At 32.4% G+C, this 14,500-nt stretch overlaps 1 protein-coding gene across 1 annotated transcript; it reads left to right on the top strand.

Moving 5' to 3' along the window:
* Positions 1-1,936: 1,936 nt before the first annotated feature.
* LOC126845766 (brain-specific homeobox protein homolog) lies at positions 1,937-10,650 on the top strand. The gene is made up of 5 exons (XM_050584651.1): positions 1,937-2,184; positions 5,543-5,702; positions 7,757-7,962; positions 8,376-8,511; positions 9,350-10,650. Exons 1-5 carry the CDS (start codon positions 2,086-2,088, stop codon positions 9,697-9,699), a joined length of 951 nt encoding a protein of 316 aa, XP_050440608.1. The 5' UTR covers positions 1,937-2,085; the 3' UTR covers positions 9,700-10,650.
* Positions 10,651-14,500: the final 3,850 nt, after the last annotated feature.

Raw genomic sequence — 14,500 nt, 5'->3', positions numbered from 1 at the left:
GTAGGATTGCTAAATTCAAAACTAGCTAAGCCCACTTAAGCCTTATCTAGCGTGAACTTATGATGAAATCTAAATAGCCTATTTTAAAAAGGAACAGCTTCTTGAATTATTGACAACTATTTTTTGATAAAAAAATAATAAAAAGTTGACAGCTACGTCTGGTAGTTCCTAAAATCGACAAGTACTGATAACATACATTTTATATTTTCTGCCTTATATCATACAAGTGGAGTATACCATACAAATAACCTTTCCTCTGCCTTTTCCTTGTATACTACGACCATTGTACATTATGACTTTTTTTATAATATAAGAGTAACTAAAATAATAAAAGATATATTACCTTAAATTAGTGATGGGAATCCGAAAATCCGGATTATTAAAAAAAACGCTATTTAAGCCACTTGAAAATCTTATACATATTAAATACTAATTCAATATAAAAATGCGTTCCTAAGTAAAATGCTTTAATGAAAATTTTTAAAAAAAACTCTCAACTTTGTCTATAAAATGCTTTCGGATTTTAACAAATTCGAAATCCAAAAGCAGTTTATCTTTTTGGTTTTTTGTTTTATTTTTAAATGCTCATCAAAAATATTTTACTTAGCTACATAGCTTTATACTGTAAAATGATTTAACACTTATATATAAGTAGATTAAATAGCGTTTTTTTTGTGGAAATCCGGATTTTCGGATTCCCATCACTACTTTAAATATCAAAAGATTTTACTATGTGCACAACTCTCCCATTTTACATCATAAAAAAAATCAATAATATTAATATAGTATTCTCCGAATTATCTATGATTTCACTATGAAATGAGATCTACTCTGCAATTTTGAATATTAGTCCACTTATGATTCTAAAATTATATAAATAAGTAGTATAATTTAAATATGATTAAATTTAAATAATTATATTTAACTCGAATATAATAAATCTATAGTTACATAATACATTATACATCTACGGGTTTATTTAATTATAGATTGATGAATGCGATTTTAGCAATTATTGTAAATGCATTGTAATTAATGAGTACACAATAAATTGCAATCAGCAACAGTCTAATAATATAAAATTGTATAAACGAATCCGCTAATTATAACAAAGCTAACATTAACTTTGTTAATGATACCGTGGTGAACCGTGATTTTAGATACATCTGTAATGAATAAAAATGCATTAATTTTTGTATACACAGTATAGTAATGCGATATTCGTTGAAATAATACTAAAATGAATAAATGGCAAAACGAGCAGGTTAATAAGTTATTTATTTCAAAATGCCTCCGTGATACGTAAATTGTTGAGGCAGAGCCGGTAAGTAGTTTTTAATAGACATTTTAACGAACGGAAAGTACGAGCTAATGACAACGGCGGCCTTATCGTTGTTAAAACTCGATCAGCGCTGACGGATGAGTATAAGTGTGCCCACCATTATTGTGCTTAAGCGGGGAAAGCGTTTAAAGTTTTTCATGTATACTGAAAATCGAAAAACCGTATTTTACTCTTTATCTCTGGCGTTCATTAATTCAGTCGGAGTATCTCATAACGACACACAAAGGCCTCATTCGACTACCCTGCCCCACACTCTCCGGCCTTTACCTTACATCCTCCACCAAAAGTCCTCCCTGGCCCCTGCAGATGACAACCTACCTCCGCGTCCGTCTCGGCGTTACGGCCCCCCCGTTTACCCACCTAATTGCCGGCAATCCAAACTTGTTTATGGATATAAAACATACATATCGACAAAGCGCGTCCTACCCTCCTGGTATTCCAGTATGGCCACCGAAGCACCAATGCCGCGATTCCGACGTCGATCGATGAGGCCAATGGGGCGCGGCCGAGGGACGGGCATCGCGAAGGGGTGCTGTAAGCGCCAAGACGATACACATACAATGCTGCCGGGCTACCGCATAAGTGCCGCGTAAATCACCGAGCAATTTGTCAGTTTATCGAGGGACAGTCGACGTTAACCGGCTAACCAGGATACGCACTGTTGCAGTATAACAGGCAAAACACAGTCATTAGAAAATCCTGTTGCACTGCATAACTGGGCAAACTAGCTTGACCGCTGCAAGATGCCAGAAAATCAGAGGAAATCCTCACCCGGACACTCCACGTCATTTCTCATTGAAGACATATTGTTCCGGTCGAAAAACAACCGTTCCAACCCCGAGGTATGCATCATAATATTATACTTATAGTTATTAGTGTTTATAACGCAATGTGTGTAGCGTGGCGCAGTGATATAAGGCGTTATACTTCGTACTATACGGAGCCGAATTTAATTCCCCAACACTGCCAAAGACACGTTTTCGCCCCCCTGGTTCCCCTCACACAAGTCCTGATTAATTGGGGGGACGTTAGAAATCCAAATACATGAAAAATATATCGTATATAGGTACATATAAGTCGCCAAAATTATTACGTATAGATAATGTGTTAATAATCAAATTTAAAATACTATTCACTATGAAAAAGAGTGAACTTCCAACTTTGTGCACAGATAAAGTCAAATCTCGAGTAAGTTTTAAAAAGACCAAATACGGACTATTGACAATACGATCTGTGATCCTTAAACTTTAGGAAGTACAAACCACAAATAAATGTATATTTAAAACGTGTTGTAACATAAAAATAAAATCAGCGAGAATGAGCAAGTAAACTCAGTTTAACAGACAAAGCAGTTTACTAAACTGCTTTGTCCGTTAAACGACAAAAGCAAAAACCATCATATTATAAACTGTAGTAAATTACACTGATAACTACAATCTAAATAAGTAAATACATAAAAAATAATAATACGTTTCACTGATCCCGAATATATCTAATAGGTACTGCGAAAAGCGTTACCGCAATTCAATTTAATTTAAAGGCACATTTCTCTTTAGAATTTCTATATTATGTTAGTATCAATAAATTAGCTTGTATGTATTTAAGATATATAGTTAAATATTATAATATTACGATAATCGTCGACTATGCTCAAATGAATGATTGTGGTTTCCAAATTAAATTATTAATCTAGTGCCACTGTTTCCTGTCTTGTATAAACTATTTAAAACATGCTGTAAATATTTATTTATTTAAATAAATTTATTGATTTAGTTCTCAGGTTGTGGTATTTTATTTACTATTTTTTTACGTCCGACCATTTTTTTAATGTAAAACATTGTTTCATATCCTCAACTAACCTTTTTAGTTAAACATAAGTAAGTATTAACCCTTTTTTAAATAGTGAGACATAATATGCATATCTAGATCGTCCGGCAAATGTTCTACAGCATTTTTAACTAGTATGCGATGCGATTCTTTCCCATGTCATAAAATATGGTAATTTTTTTTAATTGGTTTTACTTCATTGAGCTTATAATATTTCTTTTTTCCCCAACCTGAGCCAGAACCTCTTCTTAGTTTTTCTGTCTGGCCAGATGATTCTCTCCGTACATCTCTAGCGCCACATCATAATGGTCTTAAGACTCTAAAAGTCTAGGAATTTGTTTTCTCTGTTACATTTATCACACACGTTTCATAGCCATTTAAAACCACACTCATACATAAGTTCTTATAATGTTATATAATAATAGAATATAATAGTATAGTTATTATAACTACTATAGGTAATCATAATTTTCTTTTTCTTAATAAATAATTATTTAATTTGTCCAGTTTTCTTTTGTTTTTTTCTCTGGGCATCTTTCATCTGATGTTGTTATACTTCCTAAATATTAACATTTGTTTACTTGAGTTTAAAATTCGTTATCTTAGGGTTGCCAATTGCCATTTATTCATAATTATAACCCCGTATAATTCTGTTTTAAATCAAATTCTACTATTATCATAATATTGTTTTTGTTTCATTAATATTGTTACCTATTATATATTCAATAATTGAAGAGATGTAATAAATTTTGGTTAAAATTGAATTAGAACTAAAAAAAAACCCGGATATTACAAGTTATATCCCTTCCATCTGATTTGTTTTCAGCTTAAAAAACTTAAATATACACACTAAAATATCACAAAGTAATAGCATTTATACATCGTACTCTATCCTATATAATATACTTTGACGAGAATAAGAACGTCAAATGGACCAGCCACCAACTGAAACAAAAACACCATTGTATATAGCCTGTAATAATAAATCTCCATATTATTTATATAGTAAGCATCTCCTTTTTCTTTTCATCTTCGCCTTACACTCCCAACTACACTCGGCAATCCTAGTCCTACACATCCATAAAGCTCAATCTCCTACATCTCGTTCAATCATCTCAACTACCCTCATATTACTCTATATTCCATCTATTCATCTTTTCTTCAGTCTTCCACTCTTTCCCTCTACATTCATCTTCATAACAACTCTCACTGTCTCCGCCTCATCTCTTCTCATAACGTGGCCGAACCATTTCAACCTATTCTCTTTCATTTTTCCCACAATTGATACAACTCCTAGACTCCCGCTATGTATTCATTTCTTATTCAAATCTCCCTAGTCACTCCACTCATTCATCTTAGCATTCTAAACTCTACTACACTCATTCTCTGTTTAGTTTCCTTATCTACTGCCTAACATTCCGACCCATATAACATTACTGGCCTCACTACCTTCATATAAAATTTACCTTTCAATCTTGTAGGCATTCTCCTGTCGCACAAAATACCTGACGCTTCCCTCCACTTAATCTATCCACTAATTTATCCAATTTTTCACGTCCTCCTCATACCCGCCTTTTTTTTGTACTACCGATCCTTAGTACTTAAACCTATCGGCTATCAACCTCACACACTTCATCATCACCCATCTGCATTACCTGTCTTTCCCTATAACAAACACTAATACTCCTACTAATACTCAGTCCTTTCTCTTAAAGGGACTTTCCCCCACTAACACTATATCATCCACAGGTCCTCTATATACTCTTTCGAACATTGTTCAATATATTTGGCATCAAGTAGTATTTGCTCACTTTTGTTTTTTACGCGCTTACACCGTGTATTATTTTCTTTAAAAAAACATTTTAATATATCCGTAGGTATTTATATTCTCAAACTTTTTATTCCAAATTTAATTTTTCTAATTTTCCAACCTAATAACCATTGTCATAAATTATAATATTCTAAGTTTCTATTGTTTCTCTCGTCTTATTTCATTCTTCTTTAGATTTCTGGGCAGTTAATACCCTAATACCCAATTTGAGAGCTTTTTACCTTCCGATTTATTTTTTTCTCTGCCAGGTCCATAATTAAGTCTAACTAAGAATGGTAATAGTGTGGTTTTCAGTTGCCATCCGCTTCGAAGTGTATAAGAAGCTTTAGATGGCCTACTATTGTAATCTTTAGCTGTACCCACTACTGTAGCACCTATCTATCGCCAGTACTGGAGGTATTGTTGTCCACTTGTCCAGATATTTTTTAGCCGCCTCTTAGGATGAACAGAAACAAACCATGAGCACATTAGAAATTTTCTCGCCCATAGCCCGTAGACATTTTTATTTACTATACCTAAATAATAATTAATTGCCTGTTTAGTTTCAGATAGCAAGTCATGAAAGGAATCGACATCAAATGCCACGAAGCCCAGAATGTTTTTCAATGTTACCATCAACCATGGCTTCTCCTTATCTATCTTATCCAACACACTACATGCACAAAAACTCCATTACAGAACCATTTTTCATCACACCCCAAGGTATGTTGACATTTTTGTGAATAAAAATGAAGGGTTTGGTGCAAAAACAAGATAACTCTTAGGTGCTAATTATTTAATGCAAAGACTTTACAAAATGCATTATATAATGGGATATATATTTTTATTTTTACCTCTGAAAAATTACAAAATTGTGAATTATCTGGTTTTTGATAAGCAATATTTTATATTTTGGTTTTAAAAGCAAATTTAATCTTATGCTTTAATCTAAGCTAGATAGTTTGCACAATGTTAATAAACTATTTAAGTATCACTTTGCTTCATATAAAAGCAAGTTTACGAAATTGTATTTTCGTATATATAATATTTTATATTTTGGTTTTAAAAGCAAATTTAATCTTATGCTTTAATCTAAACTAAATAGTTTGCACAATGTTAATAAACTATTTAAGTATCACTTTGCTTCATATAAAAGCAAGTTTACGAAATTGTATTTTAAAAATTTTACAAGTTATCTTAATGACAGAGAGGAGATTCGAGTTACACAATGTATTTGTAAAGGAAAAAATCTCTAAATTTGAATTAAAAAAATGCCTTATATGCGCTTTGAATGAAACTAACTAACTTTATCTAATTTAAGTAAAAGGAGGCCGAACATAGAATAAACTGTAACTGTAACTTGAACGACCATACGTCAATTGTTATTATTAATTAAAATATCAAATCATTAATCGAAGAAATTATATTGTATTTCCTATAAAAATCGAATTACCTATGTTATGTATAATAACTATTCGATTTCATATAATGAGGAATTTTTACACCGTAGTCTCTTTTTACCATGACTAGATCTTAGAATCTACTATAAGTATACGAGTCATTAATACCGTGCAATTTATTAAGTTATCAAAAAGCTATTGGCTTTTCGCTATTTCAAACCTAAATAATCTTGTACTAATACAATGAATTGATATCTTAATAGTTCATAGTGAAAGATTCTGAGTCTGAGTTAAAAGAAAACATTAAACACATCAATACATGTATAGATTTAAAAATAAAGTCTTGCAATTTCATTAAATACACTATTACCATTGAAGGAAACGTATCTATATAGGTCTGCACACTAATGTATTGTCCTTTAATTTACACATTTTTACATATATACATACATAGTGTTATGAGCTGTATTACCTATACAAGCTTTAACTACTACTGACAAATTATCAACCTTATCCGTAATTAGGTGAACCTGATTTAACTCTCCGTTAGTCACCTGATTTTCGGTCACACTTAAATAAAATGTGACTGGCGAACATTTCTTACCTTAGTCACAATGTGACCAAGTGGAACTGGTCTTCAACTGTAGACCACCCGCCAAACGTAGGGTTAATTTTCTCAATTATATCATTATTTATTCGATTGTTTCATTTGATTTATGTACTACCTCTACAGACTTAAGCTTTTTTTTTAATAATAATGACTATTTGTATTTTTTTTTTTTTTTTACAATCTGTACAAAAAAATGTATAATAAGCAAAATAACTGTAAATAAAAATTAACAGTGAGTGACATGGTAGGAAATCTCACAAAGAAATACCTAGAATAACACGTTTAAATGAATATTTAATAAATTAATACCTTAGGTCTCGAACCATTTGAAGGGCACAGGGGAAAAACGGTAGTAGTCACATTATGAAATTTTTTTTTCAAATAGTTTTTTTCAATTTATGCCAATAATTTTTTTTATTTATGTCAACAGATTGTTTAAATTAATACATTTATTATGAGAGTAGCATTTAATGTGATTTTTTTTGTTCTTATGTAAGAGGTAGAGGAATTCACGAACTTTGTTTTTGCTATACTCTAAAATTTTCATAATGTGACAAATACCGTTTTTCCCCTGTGCCCTTCATTTACTTTTAAGACGTCTGGGCAGGTTTCCAGGAAGGTTACTTGATGTTAACTATGTGATAACTAAAATGGTTTCGGCATATATACATTTTGATAACCTGATGCAATTTGATTATCATATAGTATTACTTCAAAACTTAATCCTTTTATCTAGCAAAGAACAATAATTTAATACTTTATATTAGGCCTGCCGTTTAGTAATATATGGGCTACACGCGCCGACTACGGACATAGTCAACTGAGCTCAAGATTGTGCCGCAGACGGAAAGCCAGAACGGTATTTTCTGACCAACAACTCACCGGTTTGGAGAAAAGATTCGAAGTGCAAAGATATCTAAGCACACCCGAAAGAGTCGAACTGGCTACCGAACTCAGACTGTCTGAAACACAGGTAAACAAAAACTAAATACAATTGAAAATAATTATTTTCTAAATACGTAAGGTAGCATAACCCATAGTTGAATCTCTAACTACAGAAATGGGTCAAGTCCACTTTTACTATACCTTCTACACAAATATTTTATACTTATTTTAGTTTTATTTATGCAAACGTATAAAATATTTAAATTTTAACTTAAACTTAAGGTAAATGTAATTAATCATGTTAAAAAAATTTCATAATTTACAAAATTGGGAAACGTTGTAGGTACCTTATTTAACAGTGTTCCCGAAGTTCTCACTGGGATCTAGAAAGTTATCAACAAATTTATAAATTTATAACGACTACCACGTGTACTTTAACCGAAAACAATGTACATAAACAAATATGATGTAAACATTGTAAATAAAACAATGTCTGTGTAGGTGAAGACGTGGTTTCAAAATCGCCGTATGAAACACAAAAAACAATTGCGAAAAGTGAACGACGACACGGTTATCAGTGGAGAAAAATCCACCGACGGTAGTCAGCTTTCTAGTGCCAACAAATCAATGTCTACCGGTTAGTTGACAACTTAAAAATACTTTTTATCAATTTAAACTAAATAGTTCTGAGCAGTATCTATTTTAGCTTCGATTCGGAGCTGAGAAGGTATTGTTTTTACAATGATGTTTTTATATTTTATTTTTTGTTATTTTACGTTAAAAAATTTTAAGTTTATACCTACCATATTGATTGTTTATTTCGTCGTAGAAATAAAGTTACTGACGTTTTCGTCGTTCCTTTCAAATAATTTTCAAAAAATGATTGGCTGTTCTTCTCTTTTTGACATGAATATGTCTTAAGGCTGAGGGTCTGTCGACAATTTGTGTCACACTTCACCACGCAAATCTAACCTAACCTTCTCAATAAGAATACGTAACAGCTGATTAAGGATGACAGATGATAATAAATCAGTAACAAATAAAGGGTAGGATAGGATATTGTAGATAAAGAGAGGAGGAAATACAACTTGGACATGAACGCATATTTCAAGTGACTGGTGCAGTTTTTCTGTAATATTAAAATGATTTCTTATAAGTATACCATAAGATGTTACCATATTCATGATGAAATGTTTTTTTCTTCAAGGGAAAAATAAATTTTTTTTTAAACCTTATTTTTCCCAAAACTCCACAATCGTAATCGTAATCGCAGTTTTTGTCCCACAAAATCGTTCATATTTTCTCCTTCTGATAATATTGGGAACTTCGTTTGTATTTTTCCACACTCGCCGTTAGGATCTGGTTATGTAGTCTCTGTCTATATTGCCCACCTTACAGTCTCGAATTATGCGTGTTATCATTCTTCTTGGTTCTTCCCACTTCTTTATAATATCATTCTATTAACTGTTTTCCAGATTACCCGGTTGATTTTTCGTCCAAGAGTTTGGCCCACGGCGGCACTACAACGACAGACGTCGGTGTCCAAGGCGAAAGACACCGAAGTGTCAGGGGGGCAGTCGGCGAACCGATGTTGGCCGCCAACAGCTGCATACAACAGCGGTACGATCTTGGCGAGATGTCCGAGGTGGACGACGACATAGACGTGGACGACGACGAAGACGCCGGCCGGTGTGTGGACGATGACGACGACGAAGACATTATCGATATCGTTGGCGACAACTCGGAAAATGTGATAATAGGCAGCGGGAACAGTGGTAATAGTGGCGTCCAACGGAACAGTTATGAACAACAGAGATTTTTTTGAAATTGTACTAAACGATTTGTTCGCCTTTTCTTTATGCATTCCGTTTTCTTTATAAATACCGTACATTAATTTATAAAAAATAAAATACTATGTTGATTATTTGTTGGTAATATGGTATAAGTTGAACTCGAACCCTATCACAGTTGAAACTCGAGATGCAACTATTAAAAATACTATTATAAGACTACCATATTATCTGTTTTTACGTGTCTTAATAGCACCTGCTTTCTCGTATCTATTGTATTATTATGATGTTAAATAAATGCTTTTCCGTCATTTAGACGACCCGCGCGTGACTATTTGTCTAGGGATCAAATATAGGCAATATTTGATAATACATTTTGAATAAATAAATTAACTGTGGAATGTCAACTTGTTTTCAGGTTAATTTTGATTAACTTTTACAATTCATTTTTAACATATCCCATTTACGCCCAGCGTCCTATATGTAGAGCACCAGGCTGGTAACTGTTTTAATGACTGTATCAACCTTGTTCAACTTTATATCAAACTAGTATATATAACCTTGGGCATAAATGGGTTAACTTGTTTTTTATACAAGCTGTACCTACACATTTTGCAGGGGAAATATAACTTATCGAAAATATAATATCTCATAGGCTGATCACATTTTGATATATAATTTTTTTTTTACTTGCTACATTCTCCACTGACCTTTGATTTTTTTATTTAATTACCAAATGACAATAATTTAAGATTTGAAGATTTGTTTATAATGCTCAAAGTTCAAACACTTATATTATGACACATAGACATTGAAAATCAAAATCATTGCAGACTGTAGAAAGTTTTCTATCTGTGTAAATATATTTACATGGATCAAAACCTAATCAGCCTTTAAAGCGCAATCCCTTTTTCAGTAGGTACCTATAGCAAGTTTATAAGTAAAAAGCAGGCCACATACCTTACTGTCCTTACGATTTTACATAATACTCCATTTTTTACTACGTATAGACTATATTTTATACATATAAATTGTAATGAATTTGTAGTAATATATAATGATCTATCAATCATTATTAACATTAAGTAATATACCTATTATAATTGCTAGTTATACGCGAAAATTAATTTTGACTTTATATACCTATTAAAACTATAACCTTAAATAAAAATGGTTCGTCTTCCAAAATTAAACAAAACTTCAGCATTTAATATTATACAACTATTTGTGCCATAATAAGAGATATTGTGGAATAAATAACACGTTATTTGCATAACAAAGGTGTATAGTTTTTTGAATTTTTAAATGTCATTTTTCCAAAATATCAAACACTCCTATTTAATTGCTTTTATGATTAATAGTTTAAATTTACATCCGAAGTCTATAATGATATTATAATATAAATTAATAAATTATATACGGCGAAATGTACTGGGTAAAACAAAATTCAAAACCACACATATATTCTGTTATAATCTAAATTATAATAAATAGGTATAGTTTTAAAAAATTACAAATTTTAAGCAGTGGGAGTGATGGGACTAGGATAAATGTAAAAATCTTAAAAATATGTCCATTATTACTTTGCCATTTGAGGCAGTTGAGATTATTATTCAATTTTCTCCTAGCACCATATTATGCTGTTGTAACTTGCCTTATCCAACTTTGATCTTAAAACTTCATTTTTCACATTTATAGCCGTGTCCTTTGTACATTTACGATGCTGTAATGTATAATTACATGTTTCCGAGCAGTAAAGGTTTTAAAAGGGGGCGGAATTTACATTTGGCTCAACAATCAAGCATAGTTGCCAGGGTTGACCGATTTTATATCACCACTACTGACTACTGCGCGTCAATAGTATGTCTCCCCTAAAAATATACCATACAATCCAACAGGTTTCATCGGTACACTCCTTTTCCATCTGATTTTAAAGGGTTAAAAAATAATATAATATAACCCCAACAATTTTTAGTTGTAACAAGACGTACAGGGTTCCTCAAAAAACATTTTTTTCTTTTAACTGTACATAACATCTAAGAGTTAAAAGCTCTCAGACAAAATTTTAAATAAAGTTGAAAAAGTTTACTTCTTCATAGACGAAATTTGAAAAAACATAAAAAAAACCGTACGAGTTTTTAAGTTAGAACTTTTACTGGCTATAATTCCTAGAAAAAGAGTGGGATCGAGTTGAAATGTATAAGGAATAATTATTTGGTATGCCCGCACTCGTCAGTTGTGTCAAATTTAAACTATACCCATTTCCCACCCCCCTAGGGGGGGTACAAGTTTTTTTGTTTTTCGGGGTTTTTAGCCGTAATTTTAAGACCTTTGGGTTGAAAATTTGCCAGTAGTTGGAACACATATGTATCCTTAACATATTAAACGGAAAAAAAATTCGGCACTACAGTTTTTTTTTAATTGCCGGAAAACTGTGTTTTCGCAGATTGCGTATATTTTAACAAAAACACCTAAAATCTTTAAAAAAAATTTATCAAATCTTTAAAACAATTTTATGTATAACTATGCAGAATGATACTATTAAGTTTTGTGCTCAAGTACCACTTTTGACTTTAAGTTTACACAAATTCAATTTTTTTTTTTTTTTTACTAAAAACCCGGTGTACCAGATGACTATCAGTTGGTAGTTTATCCGTGTTAGGTTAGGTTAGGGCCCAATGGCCAGTATCATAATATTGTGTTTATTACATGATATCACAGACGACTAAATCGTGTAACTGATTATAGTAGACACACGATTTATTGGGAAAAACCCTATCCGTTTACTTAATGATTCTGATACCACAAAACCACTGTCGTTATCTCGTTATTTTCAATAGTTTATTCAATTTTATCACTTTTATTTATAATAATTCCTGTAGACCTGTGACCTCTCCGTTTCCTTATTGCTTTGATTACATTATGCCTATACTCTACTGTACTAGTTCTCTCGGATAAAATCACTTTCAAATTAACGCTTTGATACTCATTTGTAAATACAGAACCTTAATTTAAAACTTTCTAACTTTGCTGGTTAATACTGTGCTTGGTTTGGACTGTACTGGCTTGAAAATAGTAACTACCGATTTGCATCGAAGCGTTTTTTTGAAAGTGATTTTATCACTTTCAGATTTAAAAATTCCTGTAAACCTGTGACCTCCCCGTCCCCACTATGCCCCGACCCAACTATGCTCCGTCCCCACTATGCTCCGACCCGACTGTACTGGTTTTTTAAAATACGTCTACATTTTCCTCATTTGACTTTTTAAGTGGTTTTATAGAGTCAATTTTTTAACAAAATATTTACAAGTGGCACAGGAAATGAACTTGCAAGACTTGTACAAAACGTCGCATCAAAAAGAGCAAGAAAAGCGAATTTTTAATTTCACAATATTATATTATAACAATATAGCAATAAATGTAATTTCATATTTCTCTAAATTGTATTTTTATGATTCATAAACATTTCTTATGAATTTGACTAATATTTATTAGTCAAAATTTATATTTATTTTTGCTTTACTAAAAATAACATACCAAAGGTGATGATGGCTTTTTATTAAATTATATAAATGCTTTTTGTCGAATGTGAAGATGACAACTAGAAAGTTATTAGTAAGCAATTTACTTTTTAAAATAGCATTACACAAAAAAAATGTATTGGTAAAGCACTTAAAAAAAATAGAGAAATCCATTTACCGAACTGACGTAAAGGGTGTGTGATTGGAGTTTCGCAGATTAACTGTGTAAAAAAGATTATGTGATGATTGTATGTCAGATTATGTGTGTAAAAAAATTAACAAGTAAAACAAATCAAGTTAAGATGCTTTGCGTTTGTAATTTGCATGCGCCAACACTGCCCTTGTACTTGTGTTAGTATTTGCACGGCGGCATTGCAATTTTTGCATTATTAGGGTGGAACATACATGGCGACGAGCTTTCATGTAGAATAGGTTTTAACTACTGCGACACTGCCAAGGCCACTGGTACATGTATGCGGGACTCGGGGGTGTCTCCTTATAACCGTTTTGCCAATTCGTCACTTAAGCTCGAAGCGTTGTCAAAAGCACGTGCGCGTTTAACTAAAAATCAAACACAATTATTACGCCTATAGCGTTTATAAAATCGACAATCCAGCCGACCGACGCTATTGACTTTTTGGACCCGAGTATTGTAATTCGCATGTTTTGCCCTATTGCAATTAAGTACTATACAGCAACGACAGTGGTGGCGGCGTTATTAAATTATATGTCCAAGGGTCGCGGGGTCGCTCACGGTTTTCCGGTCTTTTCCTTGTAATGAAAATAATATACAAATAGTAATGCGCGACAGGACGAGTGGACCCAGTTAATTTGATTACCTGTACGCGATAACATTAAACGAAACATCAATGGGCGACACGCGTCCGCCTAATATAGCGCATTGCAGTTGGCTTTTAGCGGCCGCCGTCGTCGTCCACCAATATTGTCTACAGAGTAACCCCATTAATTTTGGCGACCGCCCTATTACAGCGCACCCCAAAAAGCATAATAAAAAACATTCAATAACTTCACAGGATTATAATATAATAATACGCGTTCGCAACCCGGCAAAACATAATGTTATCATCAATAATGAAGGGTTAATAACCGAGTCCTAAATGTTCTATGCACACTCCCAATATTGGGTACACGTGACAGTTAAAATAAACAATTCACATTCTGAAAGCTTAGCCGAGTGTACATGTACCTACCTAAACTGTCAACTCACATTTGAAAATCCGAAATCGATAGTATGTGATTAGTTTAAATAGAAAATACTTTTATTTCTCCAGGAAATTAAAATCATTTTTTTCTT

Source organism: Adelges cooleyi, unplaced genomic scaffold, assembly GCF_023614345.1.
Source record: "Adelges cooleyi isolate 19-005CV unplaced genomic scaffold, UGA_ACOO_1.1 ACOO_flye_CR_arks_rails_tigmint_CR_PRNA_8, whole genome shotgun sequence".
NCBI lineage: Eukaryota > Metazoa > Arthropoda > Insecta > Hemiptera > Adelgidae > Adelges > Adelges cooleyi.
Note: the sequence above shows the minus strand (reverse complement) of the source record. Positions and strands in the feature narration are given on the sequence as shown.

Excerpts from the sequence above, each read along its gene's own strand:
- LOC126845766 (XM_050584651.1), top strand. The coding sequence starts at position 2,086 with ATGCCAGAAAATCAGAGGAAATCCTCACCCGGACACTCCACGTCATTT. Across the intron at positions 2,185-5,542 it reads ACAACCGTTCCAACCCCGAG|TTTCAGATAGCAAGTCATGA; the intron begins GTATGCATCATA and ends TTGCCTGTTTAG. Across the intron at positions 8,512-9,349 it reads CAACAAATCAATGTCTACCG|ATTACCCGGTTGATTTTTCG; the intron begins GTTAGTTGACAA and ends ACTGTTTTCCAG.